Below are 20,463 nucleotides of genomic sequence, written 5' to 3' on the forward strand. Positions count from 1 at the left end.
AAGATTTTTGTGAGACAAGATCTAGTACATTTAGGTTGTCTAGTCAGAGACAGGAAATGTGTTCAGTTTAAAAAATCATATGCAAATCTTTTAAATCATAAAGATGACAAGAGTTACCACATTTACACATTCTCTCAGTGACTTTTTATGGGCAAACCCAATGTATTTTAGTGTTAATTTAATAGTTGCTATAATGCAGGACCTTAAAATGGCTATTATGTAGACAGGTCAGTTTCCTTGATGACTAGGATATGTTAATATCTATATTTACTAACATTATTATACCACTCTTCTAACACACATTGCTTTTACAGCAAAATTCGACTTCAGAAGATATACGAAGAGAACTGTGTGAGAGCTATCCAAGATATACTGCCGATTATGCCTTCTCTTGGACCACTCTAGGGAAAAATGTTTTTAACATATTTTGCCTGTCCAACATGACCCTTTTAGAGTCTTCTCTCCGAGAACTAACAAACCAGTTCTCTCAGGTGAGTGCAAATATTTTAACATGATCAAGATCTCATAAACAGTAGAAAGAAGTGTATTGTTTCCATTGTCGTATACACAAAGTGACTCAAAATGAATCAAAGAGCAAATTCATAGCCCACATGGACTAGGAAATGCTGACTGAAATGTTGGCTCACCTTTGGCATGAATTCCTCGCACAGAGATTCACATACAATGTCTAATTCTAAGTAATATTTCTGTTTGCTATTTAAATGTGCAGGATTGAAATTATGTTAATGTTGAACCAAAAATATTGCATTATGGTTAATGTGGAGACATCTTTGTAGATGAAATTTGACTTTGCTCTATGATGAATGAAGATTGACTGTTTTCTCTGAGATATTTTATTTAAGTGAGATTACTCAGCATACAATGTAAGTTTAATAATGAAACTATCAGAGCCTTATAACTCTCAGAAGTTAGAATAATGGATAATCTTTAAAATGTTTCTTCTAAGGTCAAACCCAATTTACAAATTTGATTTTTTATGAAATAATATAATCCCTCTTTCCCAAATATTATACATTAAAACCAAGAACTTTATAATATGGTGTGCTAATGACCATTTTATGCTAGTCTTAAATTAAGATGTGAAAATAAGACACTGATAATCTTTTTTTTTTTTTTTTTTTACTGATAATCTTCTTTTAATGAAACTCCACATACAATGAAAGTTCATAAAAATATTCAGACTTCTCTCAAAATTTTCTAAACAGGAATAAATGAAACATGTCCACATCTAACATTTTTCCCCTTGATTCTCTGAATTTTAATGTCAGTAAGTGCAGAATGCTTAAATTACTCTTTAGTAGTCTGAGTTTTCCAAATGAGCTAGAGACACTGTTATAATAACCCCAATCCAATGTACAGCACTTGAAATTCTATCTCAACAAACTCAGCAGTCATGTAGAATGTGTGGTTAAGAATATGTTGTTCAAAATCACATTTTCAGTGTGAAAGACCTTGAATTAAGACAGAACAAAAGCCTGACCTTACTAGTATGAATGAGCTTATTAAGAAGATTGTTTTGGGTGGAAATATAATGAAGGTATTAGCTGGGTCCTGTGATTCAGAGCAAAAGTACAGGTCATGGTTTTCATTTATTTGTTTGCTTATAGTACAAGATATGATTATTACAAAGGATATTCACTCTAAATCATTATTATAACTGAAGTTCCTTATATTCCAGCAGAACTTTGGAAATATTTTATTTTGTTAAGTATGTATAATTGTAATAGTAGACATTTTCATATGTTTGTATATATACATATTCACACCCATATAATGTAAAATATATAACTTTTAAGGGTTTTCTATGCAAATAATAATTAAGGTCTACTAATGGATATAGAGAAGATACGTCTGCAGATCCTACACCAGATCCTAAAGAAAAACAAAAATATTACTCTGAAGCTAATATTATTTTAAGAAATTAATTTTAATTTCCCAAACACAATTTAAAATATTTTGTATAAACAGTTTTGTTAACCAGACATTAAATATGCCAATTTCTGGAACTATAGGAAAGAATCTAATTATGTGTAAGAACATTTGAAATGGTTTATAGTTTTTCCAAGTAAAAGATGACTTCAAACTGAATGAAAATCTGAAAGAATTACTTATGTGAAAATCTAAACTTTTAATGTTTTCAAAGGCAGTTAGCCATGTGGTTACACATATTGAAGTCTCATTTCACCCTGTTTGTGGTTTTATTTTTTAAGCTATCAAGAGATCCCAATAACCAGAAGACAGTGTTTCAGGAAATGGTCAAAGTGCTGTCCTTTTTCTCACAAGTGCAAGAGCAGACAGCCGTGTGGCAGCTTCTCTCCAGTTTTCCAAATGTGTTCCGGAATGACACGACACTAAGCAATCTATTTGATGTTCTTCGAAGTGCAAACAGGTAGGAAAAAGTAAGAATTAAGGGGAATATTACTGTTCATAAAGAAGTCTTTCTTTTTTTTTTTTTTTTTTAATATTACCTGTAGGATCACTGGTAGGTAGGTAATTTAAACACAGCAAATAATCCTTCAGCACCTTATTGCAGATTTTGGCAACGAAAGTAAGTGTATTAGTTAAGCAAAGGAGAAACACACATTGTGGTCATCAGGATTATTGACAGGTTTATGGGGAAACAAGGACGAACACTAATCATAACATCTATAGTGTCAGTTGCTATCCCAGAACTTCTGAGAAAGATGGTAGAGCAGGACCAATGGTAGATTGGAACCCTGACTCAGGCTCACTCAGGGACAACCAGGGCTCGGTGCATCTGGTATTTTAACTGTTCAAGAAGAAAATATTTCATTGGGTTTTGGTTGGTACTACACAGTAAAAAACAACCCCATTGGCTAGAGTTTACACCAAGCCACCCCAAGGGGTTTGGCCTCCTTCAGGTGCAGCCAGCCTAAGCCTGCATATTGGGTTGGCTTTATTTGACACATATGACACAGAGATTTGAAAAATTTTGCAGAAGAAACCCTTTTAAAGCCTGCATTCCTCATAAAAGAGATCTGAGCATGGCCAGCATTCAGAGTTTGATGGACACATACTTAGGTTTTGGCTGTCCAGCTAATTTGGAAATGTGCATTAAACAAAACAACAACTATATTAACAACTAGCAGTTACTGACTGCCTGTTACATGCCAGACACTTTACTGGACCCTTTATATATATCACATTGAAACTTACAACAGAACTATTATTTATTTTATAAGTGAGGTAACAGAAGGTTATAAGAATTAAATATTTGATGATCATGCCGCTAGGAGGGTTTGAACCTGGGTTTTTTAACTCCAGAACCCAGACTGCCTCTGTAATATGTCACTAAGAGCACAGTGGATTCCATCGCTAATGTCTGAAGCACCACAAGAGTTTTCTCATCTTCTCTGATAAGCTTCCAAGAGTTTATATTTGTTCAAAGACCTTATAATAAGCCCTCATGTTGTTGCACTAGTTTCATTTGATTCTCACAACAGTTCTTTGAGATTGAGACTACAGATATCCCCATTTTATAAAAGAGGAAACACACACTAGTTTTTTAAAGTTAAATCTTCTTTACTATTATTATATTTATTATTTTTTATTTTATTTATTTATTTTTTTTGCGGTACGCGGGCCTCTCACTGTTGTGGCCTCTCCCGTTGCGGAGCACAGGCTCCGGACGCGCAGGCTCAGCGGCCATGGCTCACGGGCCTAGCTGCTCCGTGGCATGTGGGATCTTCCCGGACCGGGGCGCGAACCCGTGTCCCCTGCATCGGCAGGCGGACTCTCAACCACTGCGCCACCAGGGAAGCCCTACTATTATTATTAAACTAACAGTATCACTAAAATCTGTAAATTCTTCACAAATGACTGTATTTTATCATCAAATCATTGGTTTATCTTACTCTTTGTTGATCAAGTAATATGGACAAATAAACCCCATAAAAAGGTTTTGAGGTTATTTACACCAGCAATTTTACAAAGTTGTAATATAGTTCAGTCACCAAAACGAGATTATATAATGTTAAGATTATGACAGAGGTTAGCAAAAATGAGTAATCTCAAAAGTCAAGAATTGTATATGAAAAAGCATACATGATATTCACCATTTATGAGGAAGAAGTTGTGCTGAGATATGAATCACAAAAACTCCTTTTTAAATTACCTTTACATATAAGGAAACTTGTTTTGGATAACTTCCATTTGTATATGATGAAAAGGACAGAAAAACAAAATCAGTGAAGTGAAATAAAAGTATTTTGATCAATAATTTAAAGGATTTCAGAGAGGACAATGGTCAGGTGTCATTTTTAAGTCACGTTTTGTTAGAAAAAGATGAATTAAGTCTTCTGACATTTTTATTAATTATATTAATAACAATAATGCTGCGAGTTACAATGAGATTGCCAAGTGTTCAGTCTTTGAAGGTATTACTTTGGGACAACAGATTAGCTGAGTCAAGCAGAAGGCCAAGCTGGGGGAAGGCTGGCAGAGATCTACAACCTCAGAACATTTAACTGGTCTCCACGGTGACCAGGGTTCAGAAGTAACTCAAAGTCTGAGAACCAGGAGATTCTGGGGCAAATATAAAAATGCCTGAGGTATTGACTGTTATGTATATAGAGCAGAAATGAAAAAAATACAGCCATGCCCCTATGGCCAAGCGCACAGCTGTAAAAACAAGCTAACAATGCTGTGGGCTCAGTGCAGAAATGTTCTGTCCTCCTCCCCGCCATGTTGGGGCAAAGTGCCAGAGGTAAGACATAAAGTGGAAAGAACGTGAACTTTGAAATTAGACAGAACCAGTTCTATTTATTTGGATAACCTCCTGTAAGTTATTTAACTTTTTGAACTTTAGTTTTCCTGTCTATAAAACAAAACAAATGAAAATGACTTTATGGAACTATTAGAGAAGTAAATAAAATTATAAATATATATATGTTTATATATAGACACATATCTACTAGAAACTAGAGGATACTCTTAGCTCTCTAAATATTTTCATTCATAGCTAGGGAGCTAAAATTAAAATGACCTTAATTTAAATATTAAAAATTCCAAAAATATGGTAGGAAGTATATGCACATGCTGTTGCTGGAGTGAGCCTTCAGCTGATTAGGATACATATGGAAAAACTATCACCTCGTATGTATTACATGTAACTTCACAGTGGCAAATCCTTAACAAAGCCTTTTAAGTTACTACTCATGTATATTAAAGCATTGCCTCACAGTTATTTGTGAAATTCAGACATACTTGTACAATGCTAACATTTTTAAAATGTGCTAATGACAATAAGGGGATAAAAAAAGGCATTTCTTAAGTCACTAGTTGGTCTTTTGGAAATATGGAATGAACTCCAGCATAAGTGAATTTGCTGATTGTTCATCCACAGTGTAGACCGCCCATCTTATTAGTAACGTAAAACTCATAGGAAGACAGTGCCAGTTAGTCTGGATATTAATTTTGAGCTACCCCTTGAGCAGTGCCTATGGGCCATTTAGGGGATAGAATGCAGTCTTTAATTAGGGCAAGCTCCATTTTTTCTTCAAAAACATTACCATTTGTTTACCTTTGTAAAGATAAATATTTATCAAATGCTTAATTAATAATTATTCTTGAAACTGGATCTTTTATCTGGGCTTGATTTTTAATGAAAATAATTTCCAATATTTAATTTTTTCCTTTAATTAAAAACAAAAAAGAAGTATCCTTTCACTGGAAGCTTCTATTTCTAACCACTTATTTTTAGGTCTTAACAAAGAAAAAAAAAAACTGACATGAAGTTCACTTCTTACTTTAAGGCCTTTTAGGTTTTAGAATCCTGGAACCGGTGAAGTGCTCTGTCTGGTTCAAGAACACTTTGTTGGGATTTTGTGCGTAAACAGACAAACAAGTAATTAGACGACAAAAGCAGCATCTTGTTTCTTATGTTATAAGAATAGTTTTCTATACTGTAGCTATTTTCTCCTTGAATAACCTTTTGTTTCTGTCTGCAAACCTTGAAATACAATCTGGTTTAATTGTTTTTCAACTTGTTAGTGTGCTGCTGGCCGTGCAGAGGGTTTATCCACGGGTTACAACTAATGAAGGTTTCAGAGCTCTCCATAAATCTGTTAAACATCTGCTTTACACTCTGGACTCCCCATCTCAAGGTATTATATTACCATCTTCCTGTATTCAATTCTGTGTTGCAATTCTGTATTCAGTTCCATTAAAAATAAAAAACAAAGAGAAGTAATCAGTTATGGATGGTATCATTCTTAGGTAGAGACATAAACTACAACTAAATCTGGGTCTTTAGGTAACCAAAGTGTGGAGACAAGGAGAAATGGCCAGAAAAGAGGCTCTGACTTTCTAGGATTTTTATTTTGGTAAAAATGATCTCTCTTAGCTATATTATAAAGCTATGTTTATAGTTGGTATGAAAAATAAATATCAGAGTAAGGGAGTAAGCCTCAGCAAGTAGATTTCTACTACTACTTTTTGAACAAAAGCCTACACTGAATCGCAGTATCTTTGCCCTCATTTTCAAATTTTGTCTTTTTAATCAGGATGAGTCTTTGGTAAAAATATACCCCTCAACCAACCATCTTGAAAATGCATGATGGACGTCAGAGCGTGAATAGATCAGTATAGCTCTACTGTCACTTATAGGTATAAGACAAACTATAGCATGTTGCTAGTGAATCAGAAAAAAATCACCTTTGCATATAGAGGATAGCATTGTATACCACACACATGGAAATGCACAGACACACACACAGCCATATACAGACAAACATATAAGGAATAAGTCCGTACTTCCCAAGTAAAATGTTTCGTTAGCATTTACCTCTCCTGAATGAATTTAGAAATAGGCTTTCTCAACTGAGTTTGTCAGCTTTTAAATATGTAGACTTTACCTTTGGATTACTGGTAAGTGTCCTGAGAGCATCAGGTCACAACCTGATTGTTTATTACAAGGTCTTTATTAGTTTTCATATGAATAGCAGGTTTGGAAAGGCTTTGAAGACTTCTCGAAGGAGGTTCTAACATACACTTAGATACCAATTTCTGTTAGTCTAGAACATTTTTTATATCATCAATTACAGAATTAATGACTAGCTTGCAAGATTGATTGCTGTTAAATTCAATGGTCTTGACGAACATTAAGGTTAAAAAAAAATTTTGCACTTTTAAAAAAGTCCAGACCAGAAAACCAGACAGTATAGTAAAAGACACTAATTATTTCCTCTGTATATTTTTATATTTTCGTTTTAAAGACTTGAGGACTTCAAGTTCTCTTTACCATTCTTTTCCTTTTCATCTTCAGACTCACACCTTGTAATTGTAAAGTAGAGGGATGAAGTTGAAAATTTTTTTACAAAGGACAGAAGCTCCTCAGTGCCTTAGAAGCAAAAGAACCTGTCATTAACTGAGGCAGCAGAACACTTTTTTCTGTTGAACAGTATAACTAACTCAATTTTCAATACTTAACAATGGCCGTGTCTCATGTCTATGAATATGCTAATGATTTTGGCATGTATTAAGCCATGCAATTGGATAGTCAGGATGACAAGGAAATACATCAAGGAAATGTGCTTTTATTTTTTAAACTAGATGTGCTTATATTTGTTTGTTTTTTAATTTCCTACACGTGTGACTTTATCAGTCTGAGGATACCAACACAGTAGCATTAATGTCAATTCCTAAGTCATTAAACCCTAAGCCCCTACCTACCTGCCTGAGCAGAAATTTCATGGCCTTTGAAAAATCCTTCCAGGTATTTCTGGGAATCCTTCAGGAAACTCAAACTTGTTTTGAAGTACAGATATCTGCCACGTTGCCCAAGCCACCCATGCTTAATCTCCATGGTGTTTAGCAGTATTTGTGAACATACTTCTTCCCTTGGCTTTACACTCAGTAAACTGGAGTGGAATGGTTTCTTAAAGCAGAGTTGCTTGGGTCCTCTCTAATGCATGACAGGGCTCAGATAGCTTTGAGGGTCTCACTCCTTCTTAGAAAGAAAAAATAAAAGGGTAGTATTTTTTGTGTCAGTGATAAATATTTTATTATCTTAAGTCCCTTCTATCATCAAAACAACTCTATAAGAGATAGTTATTATCCCATTTTGCAGACAAAGAAACTGGGGCAAAGGGAGGCTGGGCACTTTGCCTGTGTTATACATCCAGCAAGTGGCTGAACTGAGATTTAGAGCCTAGATCTGTCTAAGCCCAAAGCCAGGTCCCCAAGCTCTTTGTTAGATGGCCTCACTCATATTTACCGTCTGGGACATATACACACTATGATAGCTCACACAAGTACCTGCCACCACCAAACCTCAGAACTGGCTCCACTTTCAGCCGCTGATGGACTTTGGCTATTTGTGTCAGATTCCTTCTCACATGATACATTTTTTGATAGCCATTGCCCAGTTCCTCTCCACACCACATGTCTATTTCTAATTCAGACCTCCCCACCCCATGTCTAGTTCTGATTCAACCCTGGTTATGAACATAGTTCAAGGTTTTTTCAGAAGCCTCCTCAGCAACCATGATACTATGGAGATGCTAATAAACACCTGGGAAGAAGCTTGTCTCCTAACTTCCTGTTTTAAGGAGTCTGATTCTCAGCTCCACCCCACTGAGGATCCCTACTTCACAGTTTAGTATTTTCATTTATAAAACTGAGTTTTGAGAGCAAAGATTACCTTTTTGGCTCATTGAAGTTTGCTGTTTTGCAAAGTATAGTAAATTACATGAAATTACATCTTTAGAAGCATAAAGCAATCTTTACTGGTGAAAGAGGCTATCTGTGCACTGGATTTCTTTCTATGTCTTTGGGCACGCTTTTTTATATATGCCTAATTCTACAAAGAAAGTAACATCTGATTTTTAAAGGTCTGTAACAACTTCCACTTCATTAAAGCCTATTTAATACAGTATTTCTTCTCAGACACCTTAGAGTCCAGAATGAAAAGTGGCCAGAGGGAGAAGTCCATACTTAACAGCAAGGTCAAGCCTATAATTGATATGTATAAAGTTAATTTCTATTAGTTATTCATTTGAATAGCGTGATGAGGAAGAGACACTCCATAACCGTATAGAATACAAATGCTAATGAACTTGCTCAGCATCACATAGGAATTCAAAGTGAGCAAGATATGATCTTGGGAGAATGGTTTTATATACTTTTACACTGCAAAAGCGTAAGCCTCCAGAGTCCTATCCTGGATTATTCTCTATATGGTTGCCAATAAATAATAGGTATTACCATTATTGATTAGGTTTATTTATTCTGGGTATCTTCTTCTTGGTCCTTTCACTCACTAATGCATTGCTATCATTAGAGCAATAATACTTAGCAGCATCCTGAGCAGAGCAGAGAACTCCCTTCTGCCAGAGAGGAAAACTGAAAAAGTCACTCTGCCAGATACTAGGGACAGAGCAGACGTTCCTCAGACATGACTGATACAGACGTAGGCAAGGCGGTCTTTAATTCTGTGAGTCTTTTACACACATGCTTAAACAAAATGATCAGCGTGAGAAAAGTACAGATGGTTTCCTAGTTTTGTGCTAGGACCTTCTTAGAAGGCTTTAGAACACGCGAACTAGAGACAATGGGAGAAGCCTTAAAGCTGGCAATAAAATATCCTATTGAAAATGGTTAAACCAGTGTTAAAAAATGACAGCACTAAAACTACTGGATTATTTATAAGGAATTAATAGTGTCTACAGGGAAGACTGAAATAAGTAATACCGTTTCCTTAAAGGGGCCGAATGAAAGCACTGGATTTCTGATGTTTTTATTTATGTAGTAGCTGTTTAAAGTATTTCATTTTCAATTTTGCATGTGAATGTTGTTGCACGCTTACTCTTTAACAATACAATGTTATGCAGCAAGCAGAATAAGGAACCTGTTTAACTTCTAGGGACAATTCTCTGTGTTGCATGAGATCTTCACATATGGTTTCCATTAGACCCAACTTAGTGATTGACTTCCACACTCCAAACTTTCATATTATTTGAGACCACTCAGAATGGTTCTGTTAACGTTAGCCAATTTGCATTCACAGCTGCATTCAGTTGAAATCACTGGCTGCTTTTTGAAAGACAGAAAATATAGATTAGTGATGGTAGATGTTTCCTACGGCTACATTCTAGACAACCGAAGACAAACAAACAAAAAAATCCAGTGACCCATAAGACTGAAATTGGCTTCGTTTGATTAAGAAGTCATGGGATAGTCAATTTGCATTATGATATTTAAGAGTCATCTATGCACACAGGTTTTAGGATAAACTAGTGCAATGGTTTGATGCACAGAGAAATAATTTGTTCGAAATGCATATGCTTGACCATTGGAATTATTTCAATTAGTAGGCATCTATTTCCTATAAATATCTTAAATGTTTCCAACTGAAAGAGCTTAGACATCGCTTGTAAAATCCTTTGGAGAAAAATTCTGCAGACTTCCTGCATTTTTTTCCCATTAATTTGACCTGGGATGATTTTTGCTTAGAAAAATAAATCCTTTACAGAAATGTTAAATATTCTCCTATATAAATATTATCCCTTTAGGTGGCTCTGATAATACAACACATGTGTGGAGTGAGGAAGATGGACAGTCTCTATCCCCAAGCAGCCTGGCTGCACAGTAAGTCTTTGTTGGTTTGTTGGTTTGTTTCTAAACTGGTAAGTAACTTGGCTTAATAAGCAATCAAAACAATTCATAAACATAATTCTTTTATCAGCATCTAATGCCATGGAATAGAAAAATCAATCATTGACTGACCAAAGAAAAAGATACAGTTGAAGTGCAGTAAAGTTGAAACTTGTTTTTTGGTATTATTCAATGATACTTTCGGATAATGCAACATGAGGATCTGTTTTTCAGCTCTAAGAGTGTATAACTAGATCCCACATGTTCTGTCTGGATTAGTTACCTTATGTCTATGAGGAAAATCTAGCTGGAGGCGCAATTTCCAACTCTTTTCAGGTCTTTCATCATGAAAGATGTAGAAGTCTCTAGTTTTTTACATTACTATTTATTTCGGTTTTAAAAAATCAAAATATTTTGTATGCTCACTCAAGGTAATGCACACTTTGTTTGCTTCAGTAGTATTCAGGTAGCCAAAACTGTTTATAGGTAATTTGATTTTGGACTCTTTGTGGGGCATGTAAATACGTTGTCTCAGGAATAGGCAGTGGAAATAACAGCAGTTACCTCAGCTTCTAATGACCATTAATGTAAACAGTTCTCTGAAGTAACTGTAATAGTTATGGTAGAAGCTGACTGAAGTAAATGCACATAGTTCAAGGCAAATTTAGAGACTAGGTGGCCTGTTATGTAAAAGGCTGTTTGGGCCTGGTAAATTACACTATTGAAATTCTTTAACTTTAGTCCCAAAGGATATATTTTTGTGCTAATGGAAATGTGTACAAGTAAAAACAAATAATAGGACTTACTTTTAACCATTCATTTCTTTTTCTAAAATAAAATCTATGCAATTGTTTATAAACTTTCTATTATTCAATGAGAAGTTCCCCAACTCTGGGTAATTCTAGGTAAAATCCTTCCATCAATAACCACCTCCTCTTTCTGCTCCCACATCTCTCCTCCTCTAAGGTGGCTGAACCAGATGCTTCTCCCAAGAGCAATCTCACAGCTCTGGGCAATTTTACCCCAGACAGGATTCCATGTCCCAAATAATCAAGTCTTTTAAACACATTCTCTGTATAGCCAGAAAAATAATTTTTTTAAAAAACCTCTGAATTGAATGAAGTAAGTTAGAAAGAGAAAAACAAATACCGTATGCTAATGCACATGTATGGAATCTAAGAAAACAGTACTGATGAACCTAGTGAAAGGGCAGGAATAAAGACGCAGATGGAGAGAACGGACTTGAGGACACGGTGGGGAAGGGGAAGCTGAGACAAAGTGAGAGAGTAGCACTGACATATATACACTACCAAATGTAAAATAGATAGCTAGTGGGAAGCTTCTCTGTAGCACAGGGAGATCAGCTCGATGCTTTGTGATGACCTAGAGGGATGGGATAGGGAGGGTGGGAGGGAGGCTCAAGAGAGAGGGGATATGTATACTTATAGCTGATTCACTTTGTTGTACAACAGAAACTAACACAACATTGTAAAGCAATTATACTCCAATAAAGATATATATATATATATATATATATATATATATATATATATATATATATATATATAAAACCTCTGAATTGAGACAACTGGATGCTTATTGCTGAAGCCAGGTATCTTTATCAGAGCCTTGGGGCATCCGTAACATTGATAATGTTAGCGCTTCAGACCTGAAAATTCCACAGCAAATGTAGTTGGTTACTGACAGCTAGCTTACAGTTTATTAGAAAGAATTCAATACTTTTAAGATGGCTCTTGTTGAGATTGATGCAATTAAGGGATTTCTTATCTTTGGACTTCCTTTCCCTCCACACTTTAAAATAATCATAGAGTGGCAGTACTTGGCATGAGATAAAAATGTTTATGATCCAGAATTTTCTAAAGAAAGCTGCTCAAAATTTTTCTTTTCCTCAAAGCTCTTCTCTCTCACTGTTTTTGCACTAAAGTTAATTATTTTTTATTGTGTTGTGTGTGTGTGTGCACGTGCACACGCATGCATACATCCGTAAGCTCATCTTTAGTTGTAACCATTCTTGAGAAGTAGGTGAGATTTTTATATAAAGAATACATAAATTAAATCGTTTAAAGGAATACTTGGATGTTTATGCCAAAACAGTGGCACATATGTATCTTAATTTTTGGTGTATCTTAAATCTAATCTCAAAAATCTTGGCAATCAGATGTTCTTTATGGAACTAAGATAATGCTTAGATGATATTTCAAGGTCACTTTTAGCCCAACATTCTTTTTTTAAAGCTTGAAAATTTACCATTCACCATTCTTGTGCCATTTCATCTGGAAAAGTAGACCAGTATTTTGCCCCTGAGCACAGCACCAGAATGGAAATGGCTCAATGCTATAATGATTAAGACAAAGAGGAAGACAAACACAAAAGAAAGAGAGATAATACTGAGAGGAGAGTCTCTGGTCAAGGAAATGCCTAAACAAAACAAGAAGCCTCAGGAACGGGTGCAATTTTTTTAAACATGGAGGCTGTGGGTTGTATTTAAATGAGAGTCGGCCATCTGACCAATTAACTGGGCTCTGACTGCCAAGTTAGGGACTTTTCTTGCCATAGATTTTTTTTTCTTGTTAAACTTCCTCAAATATCCAGTGTCATTAACCCACATGTAAACACCCTAAGACTTCTTTAGTGTTAATGCAAACATTGTCCTACATGTTTACTAGCTATGCCAGGATAAGTCTCTTCCATTAGTATTTGACTTAAATCTAAAATAATATCCAATAGAACTAGTTAATTTGTCGTGCAGTTTGATTCAAAATAGATGGTTCCCAAATAAACCATTGATACTTGTTCTATCTCTGCTGTACATAACATTCAATAGTAGACACTAAGGGAAGAAATTACAAAATGAGTAGAGATGCAGCCTCACAGTTGAAGTGACAGGGCATGCGTAACATACACATGTTTACTCACTCACATATGTATGCCTCAAAAATCTTAGACTATGTCCTCACATGCCAGTCAGTTTGAAAGGAAACCAGAAAGTGGATAATTTGGGAACTCTGAATTGGTTGTTTAAAGAAAAGAAAAGGAACTTCTATTGTTCATTTGGATTCTACCATTTCTTTTTAATCACAGTTAAATGAATTTAAATTATTTAGAGAACATTATAGGTGGAAGGGATCTAGCAGATCATTTGACAAGAGAGGAAACTGAAGCCCAGAGAGAGGGTTGCCAGATTTAGCGGAAAGAGAAAAGAAAAAAGAGAAGAGAAGAGAAGGGAAGGGAAGGGAAGGAGAAGAGGGGAGGGGAGGGGAGGGGAGGGGAAGGAGACATACAAGACTCATGGGACATACTAATACTGAAAAATTGTTCATTATTTACCTGAAATTCAAATTTAACTGGGACTCCTGTATTTTATCTGGCAACCCTAGCCCAGTGATTTTTCTTTCATGTAAATGTGCCTAGAAATGATGTTAAGATCACTTATGATTGGATATTAAAATAATTAAATATAGAGATAGTGCCCATGGAAAAGGTAAATACTTAGAGAATCCAGAGTAGTGCTGTCATTGTGCAGCTGGGCTGGATGGGGGAAGATGTCCTACTTCACAGTGCTTCAATGCTCAAATCAACCAATGCCAAACAACTAGGGACTCACATGATCTCAACAAAATGGCTTTGCTTTATTTTTATATGACTTAATTTATATATTCTTTTCTAATTCTATAGGCTCCTAATACTGGAAAACTTTGAAGATGCCCTCTTAAATATATCAGTAGATAGTCCTTATATTCCGTACTTGGCATGTGTGAGAAGTGTCACTGACAATTTGGCCAGGGGATCAAAAGGTAATACTCCTCTTAAGAGTCAAAATGCTACTCATGGTTTGTAATTTTGTTCTAAAATAGTAAATCTTATAAGATGTTGGCTTAAAAAAGAAAGAAAATTTAAAAATCTTAGTTTCCATATGTATCTGTTTCAGTGGTTTGATATATAAAGGGACTGTCTAATCATATTATTATGTTATTACTCCTGTCCCTGCTGCTAGTACCACCTGGCCACCTGGACAAACTTTAATATATAATGGCCAGATAACAGATGTGTTAATGGCCACCTGGATAAACTTTCCAAGTCTCCAGAATTAGGAGTTCACATAACCCTCCGTGACATTTTCTATGCCCTCAATAATCTTAGTTGTCAAAAAATAATGAAGAAGGATAATGTAGACTTCCAAAAGCAGATGTAAATTACATAAAGAAAGGCATTTTTGTAGCAGACTATTTTTACTTCTGATCCTTACACACTTTAACCATGAAGATTGCATTTAATCAAATATTTCTTTTTCCTTTTTTTAAAGATAAAACATCTATTTTCTTACACTTTGTAGGAGATATACATTCACTGTTCCTACACCAAAATAGCTTTTTGAGACTTAATAGCAAGCAAATAGCACAACAGGTATTTAAGTGTGGTCTCTCTTTACCGGACATGAATTAATCAAGGTTGGAAGGGCATATTTGTGTCACAGTGTTATACAACCTATTCTCTCTCAAACACTTCAAGTTAATAGTACATCCAAAATAAAAGCATGTTCAGTTCACCAAGAACCAAAACTGTATAGCACCTTTGCTGGAAATATTTTTATCTCTAAGCAGAATATCTATGAATATTTTAAAAATAATGAACTCTATAGTCTCCATGGTTCAAGGAAAGATTAAATTTTCACTCATTTTATATTTAGATTGAAATAGGCTATTATCTTAGAAAAAACTTAGTAGTAAATTAGGATAAAGGTGTCTTTCAAATAGGTTTCCTAGATGACCTTGCAGTTCACATAAGGTAATTCTTTTCTCCTCCTTTACAGAAAATTTAAGACTGCTGCACTCTACAATTCGATTTCAAAAATCTTTTCTTCAAAATGGTTCCTATGAGGATTACTTCCCTCCAGTTCCTGAAGTCTTGAAATCAAAAGTAAGCCATGAAAGAAAAAGAAAAAAAAAACAAAAACCTCAAAAACCTCTTGTAATTCTCTGGCAAGATATATTTGTAATTTAAGTTTTAAATCTGTATTTTTTAAAATACTGGTTCTATTTTGAGTCTAGATTAATGCTAGAAAAAGGGTGACAAGAGTTCTGGTGTTACATAATTGTATTTTGTTTTTAATCAGTGGATATCTCTGTCTGAAATGACCCATAAGAGACTAATTACAGAATGCAATACGTAAAGGAACAGCTCCTGATGTAGTTGTCTCATTAAGCTACACGATTTGAAAAAGCATTAAAAATTTGATTCCTAATTTGAAATGTCCCTAGTTTTTTTTTTTTTTAATTTATTTATTTATTTTTGGCTGCGTTGTGTCTTCGTTGCTGCACGCGGTCTTTCTCTAGTTGCGGCGAGCGGGGGCTACTCTTCGTTGCGGTGCGTGGGCTTCTCATTGCAGTGGCTTCTCTTGTGGTGGGGCATGGGCTGTAGGTGTGTGGGCTTCAGTAGTTGTGGCACGTGGGCTTAGTAGTTGTGGCTCGTGGGCTCTAGAGCGCAGGCTCAGTAGTTGTGGTGCACGTACTTAGTTGCTCCGCGGCATGCAGGATCTTCCCGGACCAGGGCTCAAACCCATGTCCCCTGCCTTGGCAGGCGGATTCTTAACCACTGCGCCAGCAGGGAAGCCCCCTAGTTTTTAAAACTATAAAAGTTGATTTCAAAAGCTGATGTTTTAGACTTCACAGTGTACAAAAATCTCAGAAGTTGACTCACCTTATTTGTATTATTATCATCAGAAGCAGAAACTAATACTGTAAATCATATTAGAATGTATGATATTGAAGAAAGGGAGGGAACGCAGTGGGAAAAATGTTAACTCTGAAGTTTGAATTGGTTGGTATTTGTCTCTTATTCTTTGTTTAGCTCATACATACAGTACGCAGGTTATCATGAAATTCACTCTCTTTCTTAAATAACCCTTTAAATTTTGAAAGCAGCTCTCCTAGTAAGAACAGCAGTTTAATTGGATTCATGTAGCCAGGGATAAAGTAAAATTAGAACTGGTTTATGCAGAGCAAGCAGGATGACTTGCTGTATAGTCAACCTGGTCTAACTAAGCAGGCGTACAAAGCATGTGTCCATGTATATTACAAATAAATATGCTAGTTAGACTACCTGCATTGTAGTCTTAAGTCTTCTACATGGATCAAAATTTCTAGTGTACTTAATTTAGCACTATCTTAGTTTGTGCAAATGAGAAGGAAGTTATACATTCATCTGGAAAAGTCCTACTCATCCTTCAAGGATAAGTTTAAATGTCACTCTTAGAGTATCTCCTTTCTCACTGTTTCCAAGTCAGGATAATGACTTTGTATGCATGTAATATTTACCCATTCATTCATTCCATCCATCATCTGTGCTCTCATAATGCTAATCTGTTTATTTAAAGGATATAATCTCTAACCCCAAAATCTTTAATAATCAATCCAGTGGAGGAGATGGAAAAGCAGACCAATGATTATAACACAGTGAGATAAGTGTTGTGGTATGTGGATGGACAGGATTCTGTATATGGAGGTGGCATATCTGACTCAGATTGCAGAGCATGAAGGTGGAGAGAAGAAATTTCATGGAGGAGATACTCCTTACTCTGAGTCCTTGCAGGCTGTGTAGGATTAGTTTATAGTCCTACATTCCAGACATAGAGACATGCGTTGGTAAGAAGGCAGAGGTGTGAACCTGAAGGACAGATATAGGTTACCTGGAGTTATGTGTCCAGCTGGAGCACAAGATGCCTATGAGAGAGGCAGGAAAGGGGACCCAGCTCCCCAAGGCCTCTTTATATTTAGTCAAGCAGTTTGAATCTGATCCTGAAAATTGTGAATTTGAAGAAGGTGAATTCTGCATTTTAGGGAAAGATCTCTCTAGGAGAATTATGGAGGACAGATTGGAAGAAAGCCAAGTAGGTGATTTTTTGTAGTAACCTAAGCAAAAAGTGAGGCCCTGCACTATGTCAGTGGCAGAGAATAGAAGGAAAAGAATTTCAAGAGCATTGTAGGAGGTGGGTTGACACAACTTGGCAGCCAGTGAGGTGTGAGGCATAGGGAAGGGGAGTCTCCGATTACAGTGAGATTTCTGGCTTTTGGAATTTACTACTTAGCATTATAGGTCATTGTATATGTAGGGTCTATTTCCCTCACTAGAGTGTAAAATCTGATGAAATTATGCCTTCTGCATCTCTAAAGTCTCACATCTAGCACACAGTAGTATCTTAAGACTTGACTTATGAGTTTGTGAACAAATGATGGTGTTTAAGTAGAGCCCTGGTGATGTAATCATATTACCTGGGCAATTCCTCATTGTAGTTCTCAACTTGCAAAGTAACTGAGCAGCACACAATATACATTGGGAAATGGAAACAATATATTCTCAGTCATTTACAATAATGGTATGGGAATGGAGCTAAGGATAACTTAGAACAGCATCCACATTTTGAGTGTACTGCTTCCCTTGTGGGTTACATTATGAAAAAGGTTCAAGAAGCCACAGAAGTGGAAATAAACTACAGTCCCGTCCCTTAGGTGGGAAATCTACTGTCATTTATAACAAGCATGGCTGCTATTTGCAATTGACAGAACCCGTCCATTCCAGGACTACAGGCTCCATAGGAACATGGTTAAGTCTGTCACTTTACTCTGTACTCTCAGCACCTGGCACAGTCTGACACATGGAAAATATTCAGCACATATCATTGAAAGAATGAAGACAGACTCCTAGAGTTTTGTAAGAAGAGATGCTTTTACTTCCCTGCTTCACCCTCCTTGGTAATTGGTATCTTGATTGTGACAGTGAGTTAGGGCCCACCCTAACATTTTTATTCACGATATTTCTAAGAAGGTTTAGACCCTCCAAAATGCCAAATGCCTGTCATTCATTGGTGACTTTTTTTCTTTTCTAGCCCCGAACGTTCTACTCTTCCTGAACTTTAGTTTTCTCCTCCCTTCACCGTCTGTTTTCTCCTCTTTTATTTCCAGTCTCTCTGGTGGGAAGGATAACTTCCTGATTGGGGAAATACTCATAAAATGGATATTCTCTATATTAAGCAGAAATACAGATAGGACATTATTTATATTGTAATACCTTTACATTTTTAAATAAGTCTCGTTTCCTTTCAGTTACCTGCTAAGAGCCCAGGAGTGTTGCAGTTTCAGTATTTTTACACATACAGTATTTTGAAGTTTACGCCATCATGTTACTTACAATTCTGATTCAGATGCATTAGGAACTGTAGGCACTAGGGAATTCAGTCACAGCTGGACGTGGAGTTAGTTATGGGTCATTGTTCAAGTTTAGGCCTGAGCCCTTACTATGTAGACCAGTGTCGTGATACATGAGACTGTGACAAACCTGTAATCTGGGCTTGACACATACTTTTGAAGAGGTAATTATAATTCTATGAATGTATGTTGATTACTAATGATCTATGAAGTTTCTAAAAGTTTAATGCATGTATTGCTTTTAGAAGAAAGTAGTAAATAATGACAAATCGTAAATGACCATGACGTTGCTCCTCGGCGGATGTGCCTCACAGTGCAGGCCACATTATTAACCCTGAATTAAATTCTTATTTCAGAGTTCTACTTCAGTAACATGGCTAGATTTCCAATTTCTCCTTCTATATCTTTTATCAAGCCAAGATTATACTCTATGGACTTTTATTGGTTTCTTGTTATATGTATGTCAAACTTGCAATTAAAAAATACATTTCAGTCACTACTGAGTAAAGTCATTCACATTTACTACACCCTTAAAAGCTCAATTAAAAAAATTAATTGGGCTCCCAGTATTTATCTTTTTATTTAAGAAATCACCAAAATAAAAGTCACTGGCAGAGAGGTTGGGCTCTATTCATTAGAAGTTTAATCATATCTAGTATTTGGAAAATCAAAGGAAGGAACAAGTGACAAACATACAGTTACATCTGGTAAAATGATTGAGTTTATTACAGAATGGAAAATTTCTCATAGTAATAAGACTAGTAAGTAGAATTTTAATACATATGAAACCATTTTAGATAGTTCAAAACCAGAAGTCAATTAGAATATTAAGTACAGTGGAAAGCAGACCAATGATTTTTACTATCTAAGATGATTGGTGTTTAATTGCTACTGCCTACGTGTAGTTAATATAAGTCTCTCATCCAAGACACATCACTGTACCTTTCCCATTTGACATAGGCAAAGAAATATTCCTGAACATTTTCCTGTATTATAATTCATTTCTGTCAGAATGCAACTTCTGATTAGAAACTCAGCTGCAATGAATGACACATATTTGCTTCTTTAGATGTTTCTCCAAATTATTTCACTTCTTAAAAAGAGTAGCTCTAGGGTTGCTTCCAAGCACAACAGAACTGACTTCCCCAGAGGCATAATTTTTTATCCCAGGAAGTATGACTTGGAGATATATCCTCAGAACACACAGAGCATAGTGAACCGCAAGGAGGAATATACTTGCGTAGGAAAGTAGTTGATTTTCATTTTTCTCCTTTTTCTCTAAGTATGGGATTTTAGGCCCTTTTAAGCACTCCATAGAACAAAAGTTTCCCTCAGTAAGTAAGAGGATAGAAGATAATGTCAATAACAGTACAGACACTTTTGAAAAACAAGATATATACCAATCCATATTTTTAAATATATGTGATTCTCATGCACAGTTTTAAAAAGTCTTTTTTTGGTTAATTAATTTTTTTAAACTTGTGATAAAATACACATAACATAAAATTTACCACCTTAACTATTTTTAACTGTGCAGTTCAATTGTGTTAAATACACACAGATTGTAGAACTCTTAATCTTGCAAAACAAAAATCCTCTACCCGTG

At 35.6% G+C, this 20,463-nt stretch overlaps 1 protein-coding gene across 1 annotated transcript in view; it reads left to right on the plus strand.

Moving 5' to 3' along the window:
* Window positions 1-20,463, plus strand: part of ABCA12 (ATP binding cassette subfamily A member 12) — a 187,779-nt gene that overhangs the window by 80,709 nt on the left and 86,607 nt on the right. Inside the window, exons 6-11 of the mRNA XM_067740694.1 lie at window positions 315-491; window positions 2,232-2,410; window positions 6,034-6,146; window positions 10,554-10,629; window positions 14,332-14,450; window positions 15,467-15,573. Of these exons, the coding sequence (XP_067596795.1) occupies window positions 315-491; window positions 2,232-2,410; window positions 6,034-6,146; window positions 10,554-10,629; window positions 14,332-14,450; window positions 15,467-15,573 (771 nt within the window). The remainder of the gene's footprint in view (window positions 1-314; window positions 492-2,231; window positions 2,411-6,033; window positions 6,147-10,553; window positions 10,630-14,331; window positions 14,451-15,466; window positions 15,574-20,463) is intronic.

The sequence above is a fragment of the Pseudorca crassidens genome, chromosome 6 (assembly GCF_039906515.1).
Source record: "Pseudorca crassidens isolate mPseCra1 chromosome 6, mPseCra1.hap1, whole genome shotgun sequence".
Classification (NCBI taxonomy): Eukaryota; Metazoa; Chordata; class Mammalia; order Artiodactyla; family Delphinidae; genus Pseudorca; species Pseudorca crassidens.